Source organism: Carcharhinus amblyrhynchos, chromosome 22 (genome assembly GCF_965287045.1).
Source record: "Carcharhinus amblyrhynchos chromosome 22, sCarAmb.v2.hapA, whole genome shotgun sequence".
Taxonomy (NCBI): domain Eukaryota; kingdom Metazoa; phylum Chordata; class Chondrichthyes; order Carcharhiniformes; family Carcharhinidae; genus Carcharhinus; species Carcharhinus amblyrhynchos.
The window spans coordinates 26231999-26250020 of NC_137345.1; the positions used below are offsets into that span (position 1 = coordinate 26231999).

Consider the following 18022-nt stretch of genomic DNA (forward strand, 5'->3'; position numbering starts at 1 on the left):
AAAGGAAACAATTAACATTGGCATCAGAAAACACATTTCACATGTCCAAAAGTCAATGGTGACATATTTCTCAGTGTTTCCCACTGTCTTGCATTCTCAAGTTGATAGCAGTTTACAGCACCAATTTATTCCACCCGTCTGCAGAAATCATGGACTCCTGTTCAACTACGAGTTTCTACGTTTCTGAAGAAAAATAGAGGAAGATTTCCCCCCACAAGGAATTCTTACCCCACTTTGCCCCAGTGTCTGGTTGGATGCTGATTCAGATTCAGGCTGCATTTACACTTTAATTGCAGCATTGGTACAAAGCAAAATTTCTTCACGTCAACCCAACAGTTGTACATAGAACATAGAACACTACAGCACAAACAGGGCCTTCGGCCCACAAGTTGCACCAATCATATCCATACTTATCAGGCCATAGAACTATCTATAACTCTCAATCCCATTAAATCCCATGTACTCATCCAGAAGTCTCTTAAAAGACCCCAGCGAGTTCACCTCTACCACCACTGACGGCAGCCGACTCCACTCACTCACCACCCTCTGAGTGAAAAACTTACCCCAACATCTCCTCTGTATCTGCTCCCCAGCACCTTAAACCTGTGTCCTCTCGTAGCGACCATTTCAGCCCTGGGAAATAGCCTCCGAGAGTCCACCCTATCTATACCTCTCAACATTTTATAAACCTCTATCAGGTCGCCTCTCAGTCTTCGTCTCTTCAGGGAGAAGAGACCTAGCTCCCTCAACCTATCTTCATAAGGCATGCCTCCCAATCCAGGCAACATCCTTGTAAATCTCCACTGCACCCTCTCAATAGCTTCCACATCCTTCCTGTAGTGAGGCGACCAGAACTGCGCACAAGTGGGGTCTGACAAAGTTGCAACATTACCTCCCGACTCCTAAACTCAATTCCTCGATTAATGAAGGCTAGCACACCATATGCCTTCTTGACCGCATCCTTGACCACATCCAGTTGTGCTGTAAGTGTTAGTAAATGGTCACTCTTCATGTGTGGGTTTAAGCAAAGAGTGAATGGTTACTTAACCACAGGAGATCATACTGCCAAGCCAAGCTGTCCCCATCAGACATGCACACAATTCAGCATCAATCGTTTTACAGTAATCTACTGTAGGAATACTGGCTAATGTGTTCCTTCCATATCCAGGGGCAATAACAAAAATTGCTGCACCTTCAAGGTAGATCTATCACTTAAATCAGCATAGATCAGATATTTAAATATCTTCAAGATCTGTATGGCCTACACTCGGTGCATGAGTTACATCACCAGTGCTGGATAAAGGATACAGTCTTTCCCTTTGAACAGTATTTTGCCCGTGATCATTTCAGCAAGAATACAACCAATTGACCAAATATCAACTGAAATTGAAAACAAAAAGGGGAAAAGTTATTATCGACATTTCTCACAAAATAAACAAATATTACAATGTATTGGACCACATGTTACATGCGGATACTTCAACCCAAGTTAATGAAGTATATATAATCTAATACAAATCTGGGCCACCCACCTTACCATCCTAACCATAAACATTTATCCACTCCATTCATTAACATTAATACTGGATCTTGAAACTTAGCATACGGCAACTAGTGTCATAAAAAGAGTGGCCTGTATTCCCCCTGACACAGCGTTCTGCATTTCTGAAAAAGCCAGGCATGGAAGGTCCTGGAAGAAATGCAGAACAGTGTCAAATCGGGAGAATTTTTGTGTGGAGCAGCAATCCAACGATGGTTGCTGCTCCTCAGAGGATCTGGGTCATATACTTTTAATACACTACAGAAGACCATATGTACAATAAAGAATAACAATTTTTTATTTAATTGCAGAACTTTAAACTCATAATTTTACAAAACAAAATATATCAATGTGAGAAACCTGTAAGCAGAAAAGTTTAAATGCCTAAACTAAAACACATTCTTTTGTTCATAGACTTGACTATTCCAGTATATCCCTGGCTGACCTTCCAGTCCCTACCCTTTGTAAATGAGATATTCTAAAGCTTTGCTGCCCACGTCCTAATTCACAGCAAACTCTGTTCACCCATCATCCCTCCGCTCACTGACACACATTGGTTCCCAGTTAAACAACAACAGCTAAGCTCTGATGTGTGCCCACACTAAGGGGTGAATCTTCTTTCATTAGCAGATTTTCCTCAGGGAACCTTTATTGTATATTCATAGAGGGCTCCAAGCACCATTAGTGCCCTTTATGGACCAGTTACCTCTGGAGTTACTGAATAAATTCCACAGCAGCCAACCCACCACCACATTGTCAGGGGAACTTGAGATGGGAAACTAAATGCTCTCTTGCCATTCTCACCACCAACCTCAAAATGTTGTTGTTTTTAAAAAGCAGCAGGATGCCCTGCAGGGGACTGCAGCATATCACAGATATGTTCTTTTATTGTTTATCTGCCTGTCAGCCATATAAATAAACATTAAAAATATTGGCATCCATATCCAACAGAATGGAGTTGAATATCAATGATTTGGGATTGGATCTGCCACAAGCACTCGTGGCAGCCTTTTGTTACTGGTTCTGTAAGTCTGCATTATATTAGTGTCTCAAACCCTAATGAATGCAAAGAATGTTATCCAAGAGTTAAGATAATGAAGGGGCTAGATAGGGTAGAGGTAGAGAGATTCTTTCTACTTAGAAAGGAAACCAGAACTAGAGGGCACAGCCTCAAAATAAGGAGGGGGGGAGCAGTTTAGAACAGAGTTGAAGAGGAACTTCTTCACTCAAAGGGTAGTGAATCTCTGGAATTCTCTGCCCATTGAAGTGGTGGAGGCTACCTCGTTGAATATGTTTAAGTCACGGGTAGACAGATTTCTGATTGATAAGGGAATTAAGGGTTATGGGGAGTATGGGCGGATAAGTGGAACTGATCCACCAGATCAGCCATGATCTTATTGAATGGGGGGGCAGGCGCAAGGGGCTAGATGGCCTACTCCTGCTCCTATTTCTTATGTTCTTATGAATCAAACAGGATATGGGATAAAATAGGAGAGGGAACAAAAGTGGTGCAATCCCCTCCAACCTCACAATCCTCTGAGATATCTGTACTTTTAAGTTTTGGCCCCTTGGGAATTCCTGACTTTGAGCACTTCACCATCGGTGTTTTCAGCTTCCAAAACGTTGGAACTCCCTCCCAAAATACCACCTCTCTATCTTTCTTTAATATTTTACTTCAAATTTATCTCCTTGATCAACCTTTTTCTCATATTCCCTAACGTCTCTTTACAAGGCTCAGTACCAAATTTTGTTTGATAATAGTCCTGTGAAGTGCCTCAAGATTTTTAATACATTAAAAGGTATTATTTGACTATAAGTTGCAATATTTTGTCTTTACAGAGGTTGACTAACCTGCTGTGTATTTCCAACGCTATCCATATTTAGCTTTAATCTTATTTGGTTATGTGTTTTGAACATCTATACAAAATAAGCTTCACTCATGCCATGACACAACTACTTTGAACTAGGAAATAAATTCTTTTTTTGCAATTAAACATTAAGGGACTCAGCACTTCAAATGAAGGCAGATGACATTACATCTGTATTATAAACTAGCAACATTGCCAAAAATGACGGGATACCAGGAACTGAGCATTTTAAGCCTTCAAGGACCATTACGTCTTAAACATAACACTTCTTTTTACTGTGTGCATCACTGAACCATTGAATCTTAATTTTATGGCTTATGGTTCATGAAACATTTTTGTTAGTCAGATGTACACCACACACCCCCACCTCCCCTACAAATCTAACTTTGTGTTCACTCAGTTAGTTACGTTTTGCTAATAAACCTTGTTTGCACTCAGTAGCTAATTCAGTTTCAAATAATTTCAATAGCATTACAGAGTACTGTACGTATTTTAACAAAAAAAAATCAATTTTCTTTGTTACACCAATAATGCTCATCATCTTACAATAACAAATTCTTACCAATGCTAGAAATCTGTAAACAGAAGGGTTTCACGCCTAAACTATTACACACAGTCTTTTATTCGTACAAGTGAGTATTCCAGTATACTCCAGGCTGCCATTCTACATTTTTCACAAAACTCTGCTGCTCAAAACCTACCTAATAGCAAGTCCTGTTCGCTTTTGACCGTTCTGTTCACTAACCAACATTGTCTCCAGGTTAAGCAACGCCTCAATTTGAAAATTTCAGACTTGTTTTCAAATCCCTCTATGATCTTGCTCCTCTCCATCCCTGCAATCCTCTCTAACCGCACAATCCTCTGAGACATTTAGACTTTTAAATTCTGGCCCCTTGAGAATTCCTGACTTTAAGCACTTCACTATCGGTGTTTTCAGCTGCCAAAACATTGGAACTCCCTCCCAAAATACTACCTCTATCTTTCTTTAATATTTTACTCCGAATATATCTTTTTGATCAACCTTTTTCTCATATTCCCTAACATCTCTTTACGAGGCTCAGTATCAAATTTTGTTTGGTAACAGTCCTGTGAAGCACATTGAGATGTTTAATACATTAAAGGTACTATTTGAATATAAGTTGCAATATTTTGTCTTTACAGAGGTTGACTAACCTGCTGTGTATTTTCAACGCTATCCATATTTAGCTTTAATCTTATTTAGTTATGTGTTTTGAACATCTGTACAAAATAAGCTTCACGCATGCCATGACAGAACTACTTTGAACTGGGGGAATAAATTTTTTTTTGCAATTAAACACTAAGGGACTCACCACTCTGAGCATAGTGCCTCCAGTTCAGGATGACCTCAGGTGCACGGTACCACCGCGTGACTACATAACCTGTCATCTCCGAGTCCGTGTGTCTAGCAAGACCAAAGTCAATGATCTACAGTGTCAGAAAAATATGCAATAAAAAGATCCAATTTGAAACATTTCTTTCTGGATAATTCAAGGTTTTTTTTTACAAAAAGGATAAGTACAAATGAAACCAATGGGCCTGTACTCTTACCATCAGTCTACAATCATATTACATTTTTCAGTTAAACTAATTGAAATCTGAAGTTACAAATTTGAAAAAAATCCATTTAAAACATCTAGATATTAGACAAAATAAAATATATTTAAAACTGGTCAAAGAAAATCAATTACCTTCAAACCACAGTCTTTATTTATAGCCAAATTACCAGGTTTCAAATCCTAAAAGCAAAATAAAATTTAACATAAATATAAAAGTCTTTTGGTACAATAATAAATACTTCAATTATAATATTTGGTCAGTGACCAATAACTGAGTCACAATTGTGAGCTGCTGTCTGGTTATTGCAATATTTTTCCTTGTGTTTTATTTCCTCAGAAGGTAATTGGTGTCAATTAACTATCAAATAATTCTAGGAATATATGAAAAACAAAAGAGTGATATGAATCCTTTCCCATGTTTAGCACTCTTGGATCTGAATCAACAATGTGAACGCTACTGCAATTGCCTTCGCCATTTAAACCAGGTCTGGTTTTTAAGATGGATGTCAAAAGCTGTAGGTGCTATCTGCTATGAACATTTTGTTACAAATGCTGGACTTAATAAGAAGGTTATGTTTTAAATTGTCTTCCTTTACGCAAGGTGAAATGGAATAGTTTGGAGAGGGGTTGGGACCAGTATCTGCTCCAAAGACATGTCCAGGTGACCTCACACTGAATCCATGTGGGTACAAACTCTTGTGACCTGTTTATTATAAGCACAGTAAGAAGTCTCACAACACCAGGTTAAAGTCCAACAGGTTTATTTGGTGTCACAAGCTTTCGGAGTGCTGCTCCTTCATCAGATGAGTCAGCAGAAGAAAAGGTCTGCTTTGGGTTCATCATCAAGCAGAGAGCTGGTAAGGACTGACCCCTATTGGAGGAAATAACAACTGTTGAGTTAAAAACCAAGGGATCACAAGAGGATACCCTTGCTACTGGAAGTCCATTTAATTATGCTCAGAAGATTGATTGAAGGGGACTTTGTTGAAAATTTGATCATTTCAAACTGACATTACATTTGGTTTCATTTGCCACAATTTTGTACCCGCAAATTATAATTTGGGCACAAAGTCTCACAAACCTCCACCTCCCCCCACCTCCCCCTGCCAGTCACATAACAAGTTTCTCCACACAGGAAGGTCAGGAACCTAATTTCAATAAATTGTAATATAATTAAAAGAGATTAGGGATTTCCTGCCAGAATGCATGCCCCAAAACTCCCCCCCCCCCCCAAAATATTTGGAATTCCCCTCTCACCAGCATGATGTCATGTTTGTGAGATTTACAACTGCTTTTGCAAAACATGAACCAGGCGAAGAGACCCTGCCAGGGGCGTATAGGTCAGTATAATCCCCGGGGAGAAATGGGCATGCCCAGGCTGTACTCTGGCACTACCCCTTGGTGTAGTGCAGGGGGCCACACAAAATTCAGCCCCTCAATCTTTTAACTGTTGCCACCAAAATCATGTTGTTATCTTTATTAACTCTCCCTATCATTGTAGGTGGTAATTTTCAACATGTGAGAAGTAACTTGTTTTCAAAAGAAAATACCTTCAGCAAATTTTTTGTTCTTATGGTTTCGCTATTGTACGTGTCCTTGATCACAAGCAAATAAAAGACAGGATATATTGTAATTATGTAATCTGATAAACGCGTCCAGATTATTAAGGTTTTGTACTCATCAATGCACAAGCTGCTGATTCTGCTTTTATGCTTTAACAAACACAACAATCACTGTTGCTACTAGAAACAGCCTTGGTCGTTCAAAACACTAGCAAGGAAGTGCAGAGTCAATCTTTTTTTAAAAAAAGGGTGTGTTAAAGCATTGCTCCACATACCAGTCATACACTATGAAAGATTAAATAACAGTATAAATTACTTGCTTAGGTAAGCATTCTCTTTAACCAAATGCCTTGGCAAACCTCATCAGTTTCTCATTCTCTTGCTGCCACAGCCTTTCCTGTCTTTCCATCACCCTTACCCTGCAAACCTTCCTCTCTATATTTTTGCTCTTTTATCTCTCTACTGTCGCTGGTGTTCAGAACATTCCTCGCATGCTTGTTCTGTGTTCCAAATGCATTAATATATATCTCAGTTTGTTGAACTAAGGCATTATTCATTTCTGGAGCTTTAGAATTGTGGACCTTTCAGTCCTTCTTTCCTCCTCACATTTTCATCTTTTTAGGATTCAAGTCAGCATTGCTTGAATCAGGTCATCTTGATTTCCTTAAAATGAACCTGTTTTGTTTTAGAGACTAGTACAATGATAAACAAGTATTTTATCAAAACATGTCATCTATATCATTAATTTGAAGGTGATGTGCAAATATTGTTCCAAATATTCCCCCTCTATCAACTCATTGAAGACAGAGACGTTATATGGAAAGAATTGGGCTAAATCTCAAAATTGGTGAGTAACTTTTTAATATTTCATAATAAAGTGGGGAAATATATGATTTCATTTTCAATCACCTTAAACCATATTTACCAGAGCATTAGAAACTCCTCTGTTTAAACAAGCCAGTCATTTGATGGAGACTGAAATCCATTGCCTTAGGCTGGGAAGATAATTAGAAGATGCAGAAAGCAAATAAGTGTTTCTGAAAAATATACGTCAGGTAGTATAACTAACAAATACTTTTGGCAGAAGTGTGCTGGTGAATTTCAATACATAAGTCTTGTGTAGGTGAACGGGATTGCTAAGACTGGCACATGGCAAGGTCTTGTATGTTGAGAATTGGCAAGGACAATAGAAATGTTTGGATATTGTAAAAACAGCTTTGCCAACATCTCAGGAATGCCTGAATAGATATAATAGAGAATAAATAACATCACAGTGATGCATTAAGGGTGTTCTTCTGAGATTGGGTTTGTGTCACATTGCTACAATGAGATAGAGTAAATCAGCAGGTTTGACAAGATACTCCCTGTCCAATTTTACTCTATATGCTATATCTAAACAAGTCTTTAAACTTAAAAGAATAACAGAAAAAATATTTCTTTGGTCGCTAAGAAATCTAATTGCTGTATTTGAACTGATTCAGCTCTTCCTATATATTCCTGCTTTTAAAAGCAACTCTATTAATGATTAAAACTGCTTAATCCTCTGAAGTGTGTTCAGACCTTATGTGCGGCTGAGTAACAATAAAAGGGTTAGTTGTTCAACCATGGCGTGTGACCTTCGAAAATGATGAGGAGTTGCCGGCGTTGGACTGGGGTAGGCACAGTAGGTAGTTTCACAACGGCAGCTTAAAATCTAACAAGTTTATTTGGTAGCATGAGCTTTCGGAGTGCTGCTCCTTCATCTCACCTGATTTATTTCTGCTACTAAATAAACCTGTTGGATTTTAACCTGATGTTGTGAGACTACTTACTTAGGAAATGAACTAGCTTCATAGCTAGCAGTAATCAGGTAGCCAAAGTATATTACTGTCCTTTTGAGTAGGTTGGTTTACGTGTTAAATGTAATCATCATCCCCTATGAAGCTGTTAAAAAACAACAAACAAGCTCTTTAGTAAGAGTCACCTGGAAAATCTAGTGGGTGCAACAGTGGAACCATTGTTGTAGCCCTTATTGGAAATGAGTTAAAGAGGGCACATGCCCCACAAATATGTGAAAAATATTTCGAAAGATTGCACAGGTGAGCAAGCCAATGGCAAAAGCCTCTGCCTCTTTCATTCTCTTTGGTAATATTAAAGATACTGCATAGTCAGTAACTCATCCCCTCTGTTCCAATGAAAGGTTGCAATATTTCAGACTATAAGGCAAGAACATTGAGTGGTTTCTTAAGCATCTTCCCTCACAGGAATTGAAACATAGCAGGATAGCTAAAGAGTAGCTGGCCAAGATTCCTGCTTGGAAGATGAGAGTGGAAAGATAATCTCAAAAGGTGTGTATAGTGACAGGAATTTGTCAGTGAACTTCCCACCCCATTTTCCCTACTGCTCTAATGAAATTAAGTGGTGTAATCAAAAAATCTTCATAATGATACAGTGCAGAAAGAAGCCCTTCGGCCCATCGAGTCTGCACCAACCACAATCCCACCCAAACCCTACCCCCATATCCCTACATATTTTACCTGCTAATCCCTGTAACCTAAGCATCCGAGTACACTAAGGGGCAATTTTAGCATGGCCAATCAACCTAACCCACACATCTTTGGACTGTGGGAGGAAACCGGAGCACCCGGAAAAAACCCATGCTGACACAATGAGAATATGCAAACTCCACCCAGTGACCCGAGCCAGGAATCAAACCCAGGTCCCTGGAGCTGTGAAGCTGCAGTGCTAACCACTGTGCTACCGTGCCACCCATAATGCCAGAGTCAAACCAATAGTCATTGAACACAGACTGTCTAGTTACAACTGTTATTCAATGTTACATCTAGTTCTCTAGGGTCATGCTACAGCAGTTGTAGTGGATATCACTATACATTCCAGATTTCAACTGACAGAACACACAATGGGTCATGTAAGCTTGAACTAAAAGCTAAAATAAAATTATACCGAAGCAAAGCAAATAAAATTTTTAGTTAGATTGTGTTTTACTTCATCAGTTTTAAATATATTTTTAATTAAAGATTTTTCCCATTTTTACAAATAATGCCACAAACTCTCAAAACTGGTACAGTATAGCTAAATCATTTTTCCACATATATAGACAGGAAAACACCAACATAGTTGTTTCAGATTATTCAGTGTAGCTGATGCTTCCCACCATATAAACAATGAAAGGATATTTCAGAGAAGGGGGGATATCAAGGTAAAGCCACGAGTATATGGTACAGTGGAGCATACCCTTATAGAATAATAGACAGAGCTACACAACTTATGGAAAACCTTGTAGGACTAAGTCAGACAATGTGGAACCTAAATATTTGAGATAAGTGCCCATACCTTCGAGAACATATCTGATATGGCTCAGAGCATCCAAGTCAAGAATTCCACTGGAATACATTTCACAATAATTTTATGCCAATTCTGATTTGAAGGAGACTTTATTGCTAATCCATGAGCAAAGGGTAGTTTTCCATGTGCAAATGTTAGGATACTGTACAGCCTCTTCCATCAGCATCACTGTTTTTATCTGGGAGATCCAGAATTAAGAGTAAAGGATCAAACTCTTAGACTATATTTGGACCCTTTTTTATGCTACTAAAGGATATTAAGCCTGAAGGATTTGATTTTGACACAGGACTGGAAGCAATGCAATAACCCCCTGTGCCCACCTTGGACTTCTGGCTCAACAAGGATACAGTAGGATCAAATCTGTGTCTTAAGCTTTGAGTAACGTGCAGCCAATATAACATTTTAAGCAAAGTCTCCTTTGATTTATTACAAATTGAGATTTTATTGCCACATTCTCAAATATGACCCCATGTCTGATTGTCAATATTCACTGCCAGCTCTTTATCCCATGACTACAGTGTCAAATGTATTCTCAGAGGATGTAGAGTATAAAGCGTCATAAAATTTGCTGATTAATTGCTTAGACTGTATAGAAATCAGCATCTTTTCCACCGGGAAAATCTTAAGCATCAAGAAGAAGGATAAAGTTTAAAGTTTATTTATTCGTCACAAGTAGGCTTATGTTAACACTGCAATGAAGTTACAGTGAAAATCTCCGAGCCGCCACACTCTGGCACCTGTTCGGGTACACTGAGGGAGAATTTAGCATGGCCATTGCATCTAACCAGCATGTCTTTCAGACTGTGGGAAGAAGCCGGAGCACTCGGAGGAAACCCACGCAGACGCAGGGAGAGCATGCAAACTCTGCACAGATGGTGACCCAAGCCAGGAATCAAACCTGGGTCCCTGGTGCTGTGGGACAGTAGTGCTAACCACTGTGCCAAAGTCCTTGAGTTGTCAATATCTATAAAAGGAGTATTTTGGGATATCAAACTGCTAACATAGCTGCTTAAGAGATAACAGGGAGGCACCATCACACATGTTTAAGGCGCTCCCTGTCATCCAGATCTTGTAAAAAAAACAGTTGTGCCGACTTTCCCTTTTCAAAGAAAAGGTAGAATCTTTTTTTAAATAGGATGATGGAATATACCAAGAGCAATTTTTTAAGTAGCCATTAAAGTACTGTCATTGCTTATTCCATCAAAGAGAATTCAGGATAATAACATAGATATAAGAATGGCTCATCAGCCAGAGATTCTTGCACCACACACCTCTGCCATCTCCAATTATACAGGAGGCACCATTGAAACAGAACAATGTATTTTCCCAGGATATGCGATCTGCCTGTACCTTAAATCAGAGATTCTTTGCCCCAAAATAACAGAAATACAATAAATACGCATCACCATTAGTTATAAGGGAGTTACATAAGAACATAAGAAGTAGGAGCAGGAGTAGGCCTTCTAGCCCTTCGAGCCTGCCCGCCATTCAATAAGATCATGGCTGATCTGAAGTGGCTCAGTTCCACTTTCCCGCTTTCTCCCCATAACCCTTAATTCCCTTGCCTACCAAAAACCTATCTACCCGTGACTTAAATATATTTAGCGAGGTAGCCTCCACCACTTCAACAGGCAGAGAATTCCAGAGATTCACCACCCTTTGAGTGAAGAAGTTCCTCCTCAACTCTGTTCTAAACTGCACCCCCCTTTATCTTGAGGCTGTGCCCTCTAGTCCTACTGTCCTTTCTGAGCGGGAAGAATCTCTCTACTTCTACCCTATCCATCCCTTTCATTATCTTATACGTCTCTATAAGATCCCGCCTCATCCTTCTAAACTCCAATGATTACAGACCCAGTCTATTTAGTCTCTCTTCATAGTCCAACCCCCTCATCTCCGGTATCAGCCTAGTAAACCTCCTCTGCACTCCCTCCAAGGCCAAAATATCCTTGCGCAAGTGCGGTGACCAAAACTGCACACAGTACTCCAGCTGCGGCCTCATCAGTGCCCTGCACAGTTGCAGCAAGACCTCCCTACTTTTATATTCAATCCCCCTCGCTATAAAGGCCAGCATCCCATTCGCCTTCCTGATCACCTGCTGCACCTGCAGACTGGGTTTTTGCGACTCATGCACAAGGACCCCCAGGTCCCTCTGCACCGTAGCGTGCTGCAGCTTTTCACCCTTTAAATAGTAATCCCTCCTACTGTTATTCCTGCCAAAGTGGATCACCTCACACTTGCTAACATTATACTCCATCTGCCAGGTCCTCGCCCACTCGTTCAGCCTATCTAGATCCCTCTGCAGACTTTCCACACCCTCCGCACTATTTGCTTTTCCACTCATCTTTGTGTCATCAGCAAATTTCGACACCCTACACTCAGCCCCCTCCTCCAGATCATCTATATAAATGGTAAATAGCTGAGGCCCCAGCACCGATCCCTGCGGCACTCTACTAGTCACCAACCGCCAATCAGAATAGCACCCATTGATACCAACTCTCTGCCTCCTACTAGACAGCCAATCCTCTACCCACGCTAACACCTTACCCCCAACTCCATGCCCCCTAACCTTCTGAAGCAACCTTTTGTGCGGCACCTTATCAAACGCCTTCTGAAAATCGAGAAACACCACATCCACCGGTTCCCCTCTATCTACCGCACTAGTCACATCCTCATAGAATTCCAATAAATTTGTCAAACATGACTTCCCCTTAACAAATCCGTGCTGCGTCTGCTCTATCAAACAACTCTTCTCAAGGTGCCTCGCTATTTCTTCTTTGATGATGGATTCCAGCAGTTTTCCAACAATAGACATTAAACTAACTGGCCTATAATTCCCTGCCTTTTGCCTGCTACCTTTTTTAAACAGCGGCGTAACATTAGCCACGTTCCAATCTTCCGGCACTTCTCCGGAATCCAGCGAAGTTTGGTAAATAATCACTAAGGCGTCTACTATCACCTCTGCCATTTCCTTCAGAACCCTGGGATGCATTCCATCCGGTCCTGGGGACTTGTCCACCATCAGTCCCGCTAGTCAATCAAGCACTACCTCTCTAGTGACAGTAATCGCATTCAGGCCCTCAACTCCTACCATCCTTCTATCTTTGACATCCAGCAAACTATTCGCGTCCTCCTCCGTAGTTTTCCTCACTAATTGTGAAGATTCATAGGGCCATACCCAAAACCTCTATATTCAGTCATTTACCCACTTGTTTGCCATGGCACTACTCATATTAGTTTTGATTAGAGTAAAGGATACAATACAATATATTCCACCATTATAAATGCAAGACTATAAGAAAATAATGGATAAGTATCATGCAGCCCTAGTGCCATACAATCCACACAGCGTACTCCCCAAACAAAAGGAGTACGCTGAAGGCTGCACTCCATTACAGATAAATGGATGTCCCTAGCTTCGAAAGGATAATAGGTGAAATTTGCCTCAGTGCTTACTTACTAGGTCTTCCCTGTCAATATGGTATGTGACAATATGGATCAGTATGGAAATATAACAACAGGGGTAAAGTCCAGGATTAACGATGAACTGCAGATTGTGTTTCCAAATTATTGCCTTCAGCGGAGTTTAGAAAGGTCAAAGCCTTGGTAAGATTGTCGAATTTCCTTGAGGATCCGTCGCATGTAACCCTCAGAATAGCAGGATTGAGCAAGGCATATTGCATTCCAATAGCTTTCTGATGTTTTCCAATGTCATTGAAACAACTGCACCTCTGTTGTATCGTCGCTGAGAAGTCTTGGAAGAACGAGACCTTCACTCCCTCGAAGAGCAAGATCTCACCATGTTTGGCTGCATCTAGTGCTCTTTGGCTGGAGGGTAGGCCTCTGCAACCAGACTCCTCAAATCTAGGCCTTGAGGGCACAGTGATTGAATCAGAATGCAGACTTATTCTTGAAGTGACTAGTCTTTTGCCTCTACATCCCGGACATCTGCACACAGTCCCATGAAGACAGATGGGCTGGAGACAGAGACATGACTGTGTTGGATTGGTGTTTGCAGATGGCACTTCAATCTTTGAACCTGCTAGCTGATGGTAAGAGGACAAGTTAGCGCATGACCTGCCAGGTGATTGGGAGAGATACTCGTTCATGCATAATTATGAAGCTCCAAGCATAGAATTGGGTGCAAGTTTATGCCATTCCAGCCAGCGGAAACATGCCACTGGAACCGCCCACCACTACAGTTAGACAAAAAGATGGAGAATTCTGCCCATTGACTCTCCATGTTCTTCCTATCAAAATGAATCACCTCACAGTTCTCTGCATTGAACTTCATCTGCCACATATCTAGCCACTCCATCAACTTATCTTTGAAGTTCTACAGTGTCCTCCTCACAGTTTACAATGCTTCCAAGTTGTATCATCCACAAACTTTGAAATTGTTCCTTCACACAAAGACTTAGATTATTAATATCCATCAGGCAGAGCAAGAAAAATATTCATTTACTATTACTTTCTGTTACCCACTACTTCAAATTCATATCCGCTTTGTTACTATCCCTTTCATTCCATGACATATTTCTCATATGTCTATTGTGTAGGACTGTATCAAGTGTCTTTTGGAAGTCTACATACATCACATTAACAGCAACACTCTTATCAGCCCTTACTGCCACCTCGTCAAACAAACTCCAGCAAGTTAACTAAATATGATTTTTCTTTAAGAAATCCATTGTGGGCTCTTAGTAATCAACACACATTTTTCCATGTGACTATTAATTTGCTCCCAAGTAACTATTTCTAGAAGATTTCCTGCCACCACAATTAAACCAACTAGTCTGTTATTGCTGGCTTATCCTTTCAACATTTTTTTGAACAAGGTGTAATGTGTGCAATTTTCCCAATCCTCTGGTACCTCCCACGAGCCGAGGGAAGACAGGGAGATTATGGCTAGTTGTCATAAGGAAGGGTTTTTTTGAAGCTTCAAATATGGTCTTAAATACTAGGGTCTACAATATTTTAAAAGCCTCATGGACTCTCTATTCCAGTAAATCACATCCCTTCTTGATAAAATGAAGCATACATGTGCTTTGCTTGCAAGACTTGAGAATGAATGAGAGAGCCACTTACAGCAAGCTAAACACAGGCACATGACAAACAAGTACAGTTCAATGACCAATATTAATCATTTCTATCAATTAAGTTAGCTGTATTTTTCTAATACATAATGAAATTAACATAACAAATGTGAGTCACTCTCCCTGCCCCTCACCCCTGCCACACGCCAACCTCCAGCCCCTGCTCAATTTAAATGGATATTGACAAACAAGAATGTTTTCTATTCTACACATAGAATACTGACAAGTGAAATTTTCTCCCAAACGATACAGCTTCTCTTTATTTTCTTCCCAATAACATTGATATTTAAAATCAGCTTACCCTGTGGATAATTCCAGTTGAATGAATATACTGAAAGAAAATGAATAGTATGTATCATAAATATTGTTATAACTAGTTCCATTAATTAAACATTTCTGTTTTATTCATAAGACAATCATAATATGAGACAGGACAAATTTAAAAAATCCAATTTAACTCATTCAAAACTCATTCACTTGCCGAGTTAAAACCATGCCCTGGTATCAAAATAGGAATGGAAAAAGCATCCATATAGCAAGCACATGATGTGCTGCACCAATATACAAATATTGCAGCAATATGCAAACATGCTGTGTTATATTGTTAATCAAGACAGTTTCAGAACCCCAGCTTGGTAGACTGGTTGCTCCTAATTCTGATCATTTGATTAGAAGAAAAAAGTAAAGCATGGCTACATCTCCATTGCTTTTCTATCTGTTTGAGCTGTCCTCAAAAATGTAGACAACAAGAATTCTTGCACTGACAGCATGCTCTCCCCTTTATCAGAAATAGATATAAAAAAGGCCTTTTTTAAAACAAAAATGAAACAGACATCATTTAGTCACTCAACATCTAGCCTGTAAATAGAAATTCAAATAGAATGAATGGTCACTATCTGAACCATGGTTATTGAACCACACATCTGACTTGCCCATGCTACCCTGGTACAAATTTTCCCTCCTGCATTCTCAAAGTGGTGTTAAAATTTTTTTAATTATGTTTTCTGATTACGTATTATTGTTACCCTAACATCTTAAAATTAAGCCCAGGGCATTATCAAAGATGATACAGCTTATGATTTTTTTTTCCCCTTGGTGCTATTTATTTTCTTCCATGTCACATAATATCCACCTGTACATTCATATCAAATGGCAAAGCCCTTATTTTGTGGGCAAATTATTTTTGTTCAATGTTTCAATGAGTAGCAATGACTCAAATTAACCTTGCATTTCTTGTCATTGCAGGTTTAGGTCCCACTGGAAATCAACACTCAAAACAGCATCAATGCAATAAATCTTCTCATGATACTGCCGAACAAACTAATCTATCAGCACATAGTTGTGTTATTACAATTCATCTGAGTCATAACTAGAACTCCAGCAAGTCGAAAGGGCACGCACATTCTCATAGATCTTGTTTTCCAACAGCATGTTTTCTGTTGATTGAGGACACAAAAACCTTTGTTACTAAAATCACTGAAAAACCTAACTTATTTGCTTTGGGCAAAATAAGAATAGGATAAAAGCACATTACTACAGATGCTGAAATCTGAAACCAAAACAGAAAATGCTGGAAAATCTCAGCAGTTTTGGCAGCATCTGTGAGGAGAGAAAAGAGCTGACATTTCAAGTCCAGGTGACCCTTTGTCAAAGCTAAAAGGCATAGAACATGGGAGATATTTATACTGTAGGGTGAGGGCATGAAAGATGGGTCATAGTCACAGAAACCAGGGGAAAAGACTGCTAATGGCAGTCCACAGAGAGAATAAAGGGTGTGAATGGCCAAATGGAAGAGAAGCTAAATTGAGAGGGTAAGCTGTGACAGATGAAGATGTTGGGGGATGGTGGAAAATGGATGGGACAGAGGTAAAATTTAGAAAATTTTAAATTTCCTAAAGGGGAAGAAAAGGGTAGGGAAGGGGGGATAAAGTAGGGGGAAAAGTAAAATTAAGAAAGACGATAAAGAAACAAAAGGCAGAGAACAGTAAAAAGTTAAATAAGATAGAATAAAATAAATAAAGAATAAGGATAGATGTGCACAGTATGTTACATTGACAAAAAAACTGACTATTAAAAATGACCATTTATGAACTTTATTGACCTTTATTTCAAAGAGAAGGGAGTATAAAAATAGAGAAGTCTTGCCAAAACTATACAAGGCATGAGTCTGACCACATTTGGACAGTTTTAGTCCCTTTATCTAGGTAAAAATGTACTGGCATTGGAGGCAGTCCAGAGAAGGTTCCCTGAGTCAATCCTAGATATGGTCAGATTTTCTTATGGGGAGGTTAAGTATGCTGGGCCTGTACTCACTGGAGTTTAGAAGAATGAGAGATGACCTTTTTGAGACACACACAATTCTCAGATGGCTTGACAGGGTAGATGCTGAAAGGTTGTTTCCCCTTGTGGGAGAGTCTGGGACCAGAGGACATAATCTCAGAATAAGCTGTCACCCATGTTCAAGGCTGAGATAGCTTTTTAATCAGTCAGGGAATCAAGGGTTATGAAGATAAGGCAGGAAAGGGGAGTTCAGGATTATATCCGATCAGTCATGATCTCACTGAATGATTAAGCAGATCCAACAGGCCAAATAGCCAACTTTTGCTCCTAAGTCTTACAGTTTAACTAAGTATCATAATTCTATTAGTCTTTTTCAATGACAAATGGTAGAGCCCTGTATAGACAAACCTACACACTAACAGATGCCCCATTTCAGTAGTCTTATACATCAAAGGTGAAAGTCAAATAAGAGGTTTGCATTCAATAAGAGAGAAATAACAACTTTTCAGGAATCCTTTAGCAAAAACATCATAGTTTAATAATACTAATGCTGTATATAGGCCAAATGACCTCTGTGATTCTAAGGTATCTGTGCCAGCTCTTTAATACAGCTATCCAATTCATTTTCCTGCCTCTTCTATACCAAGGTGCTATAAGTGTTGTAAATGTTTTTCAAGTATTTAGCCAAGGACTGACCCAATGACTCAATGTCACTGTAATATCTTATGCCATTCAGAAGATGCACAAAAGGCCACTT

At 39.6% G+C, this 18022-nt stretch overlaps 1 protein-coding gene and 1 long non-coding RNA gene across 4 annotated transcripts in view; one reads left to right on the plus strand and one right to left on the minus strand.

Annotated features, from left to right (window-relative positions):
• Positions 1-18022, plus strand: part of LOC145357006 (uncharacterized) — a 49367-nt gene that overhangs the window by 29302 nt on the left and 2043 nt on the right. Inside the window, exons 3-4 of one of the 2 annotated variants that reach the window (XR_013889230.1) lie at positions 7300-7394; positions 16231-16788. This is a non-coding gene — a long non-coding RNA (uncharacterized LOC145357006). Of the gene's footprint in view, positions 1-6876; positions 7395-16230; positions 16789-18022 lie in introns of those variants that run through there. The other variant, XR_013889231.1, reaches the window with a different exon arrangement.
• LOC145357005 (mitogen-activated protein kinase 13-like) overlaps positions 1-18022 on the minus strand; it is a 66965-nt gene that overhangs the window by 16811 nt on the left and 32132 nt on the right. Inside the window, exons 5-8 of one of the 2 annotated variants that reach the window (XM_080210047.1) lie at positions 15287-15316; positions 5118-5165; positions 4740-4854; positions 1309-1380 (exon numbers count right to left, since the gene is read on the minus strand). In XM_080210047.1, the coding sequence (XP_080066173.1) occupies positions 1309-1380; positions 4740-4854; positions 5118-5165; positions 15287-15316 (265 nt within the window). The remainder of the gene's footprint in view (positions 1-1308; positions 1381-4739; positions 4855-5117; positions 5166-15286; positions 15317-18022) is intronic. The other variant, XM_080210048.1, reaches the window with a different exon arrangement.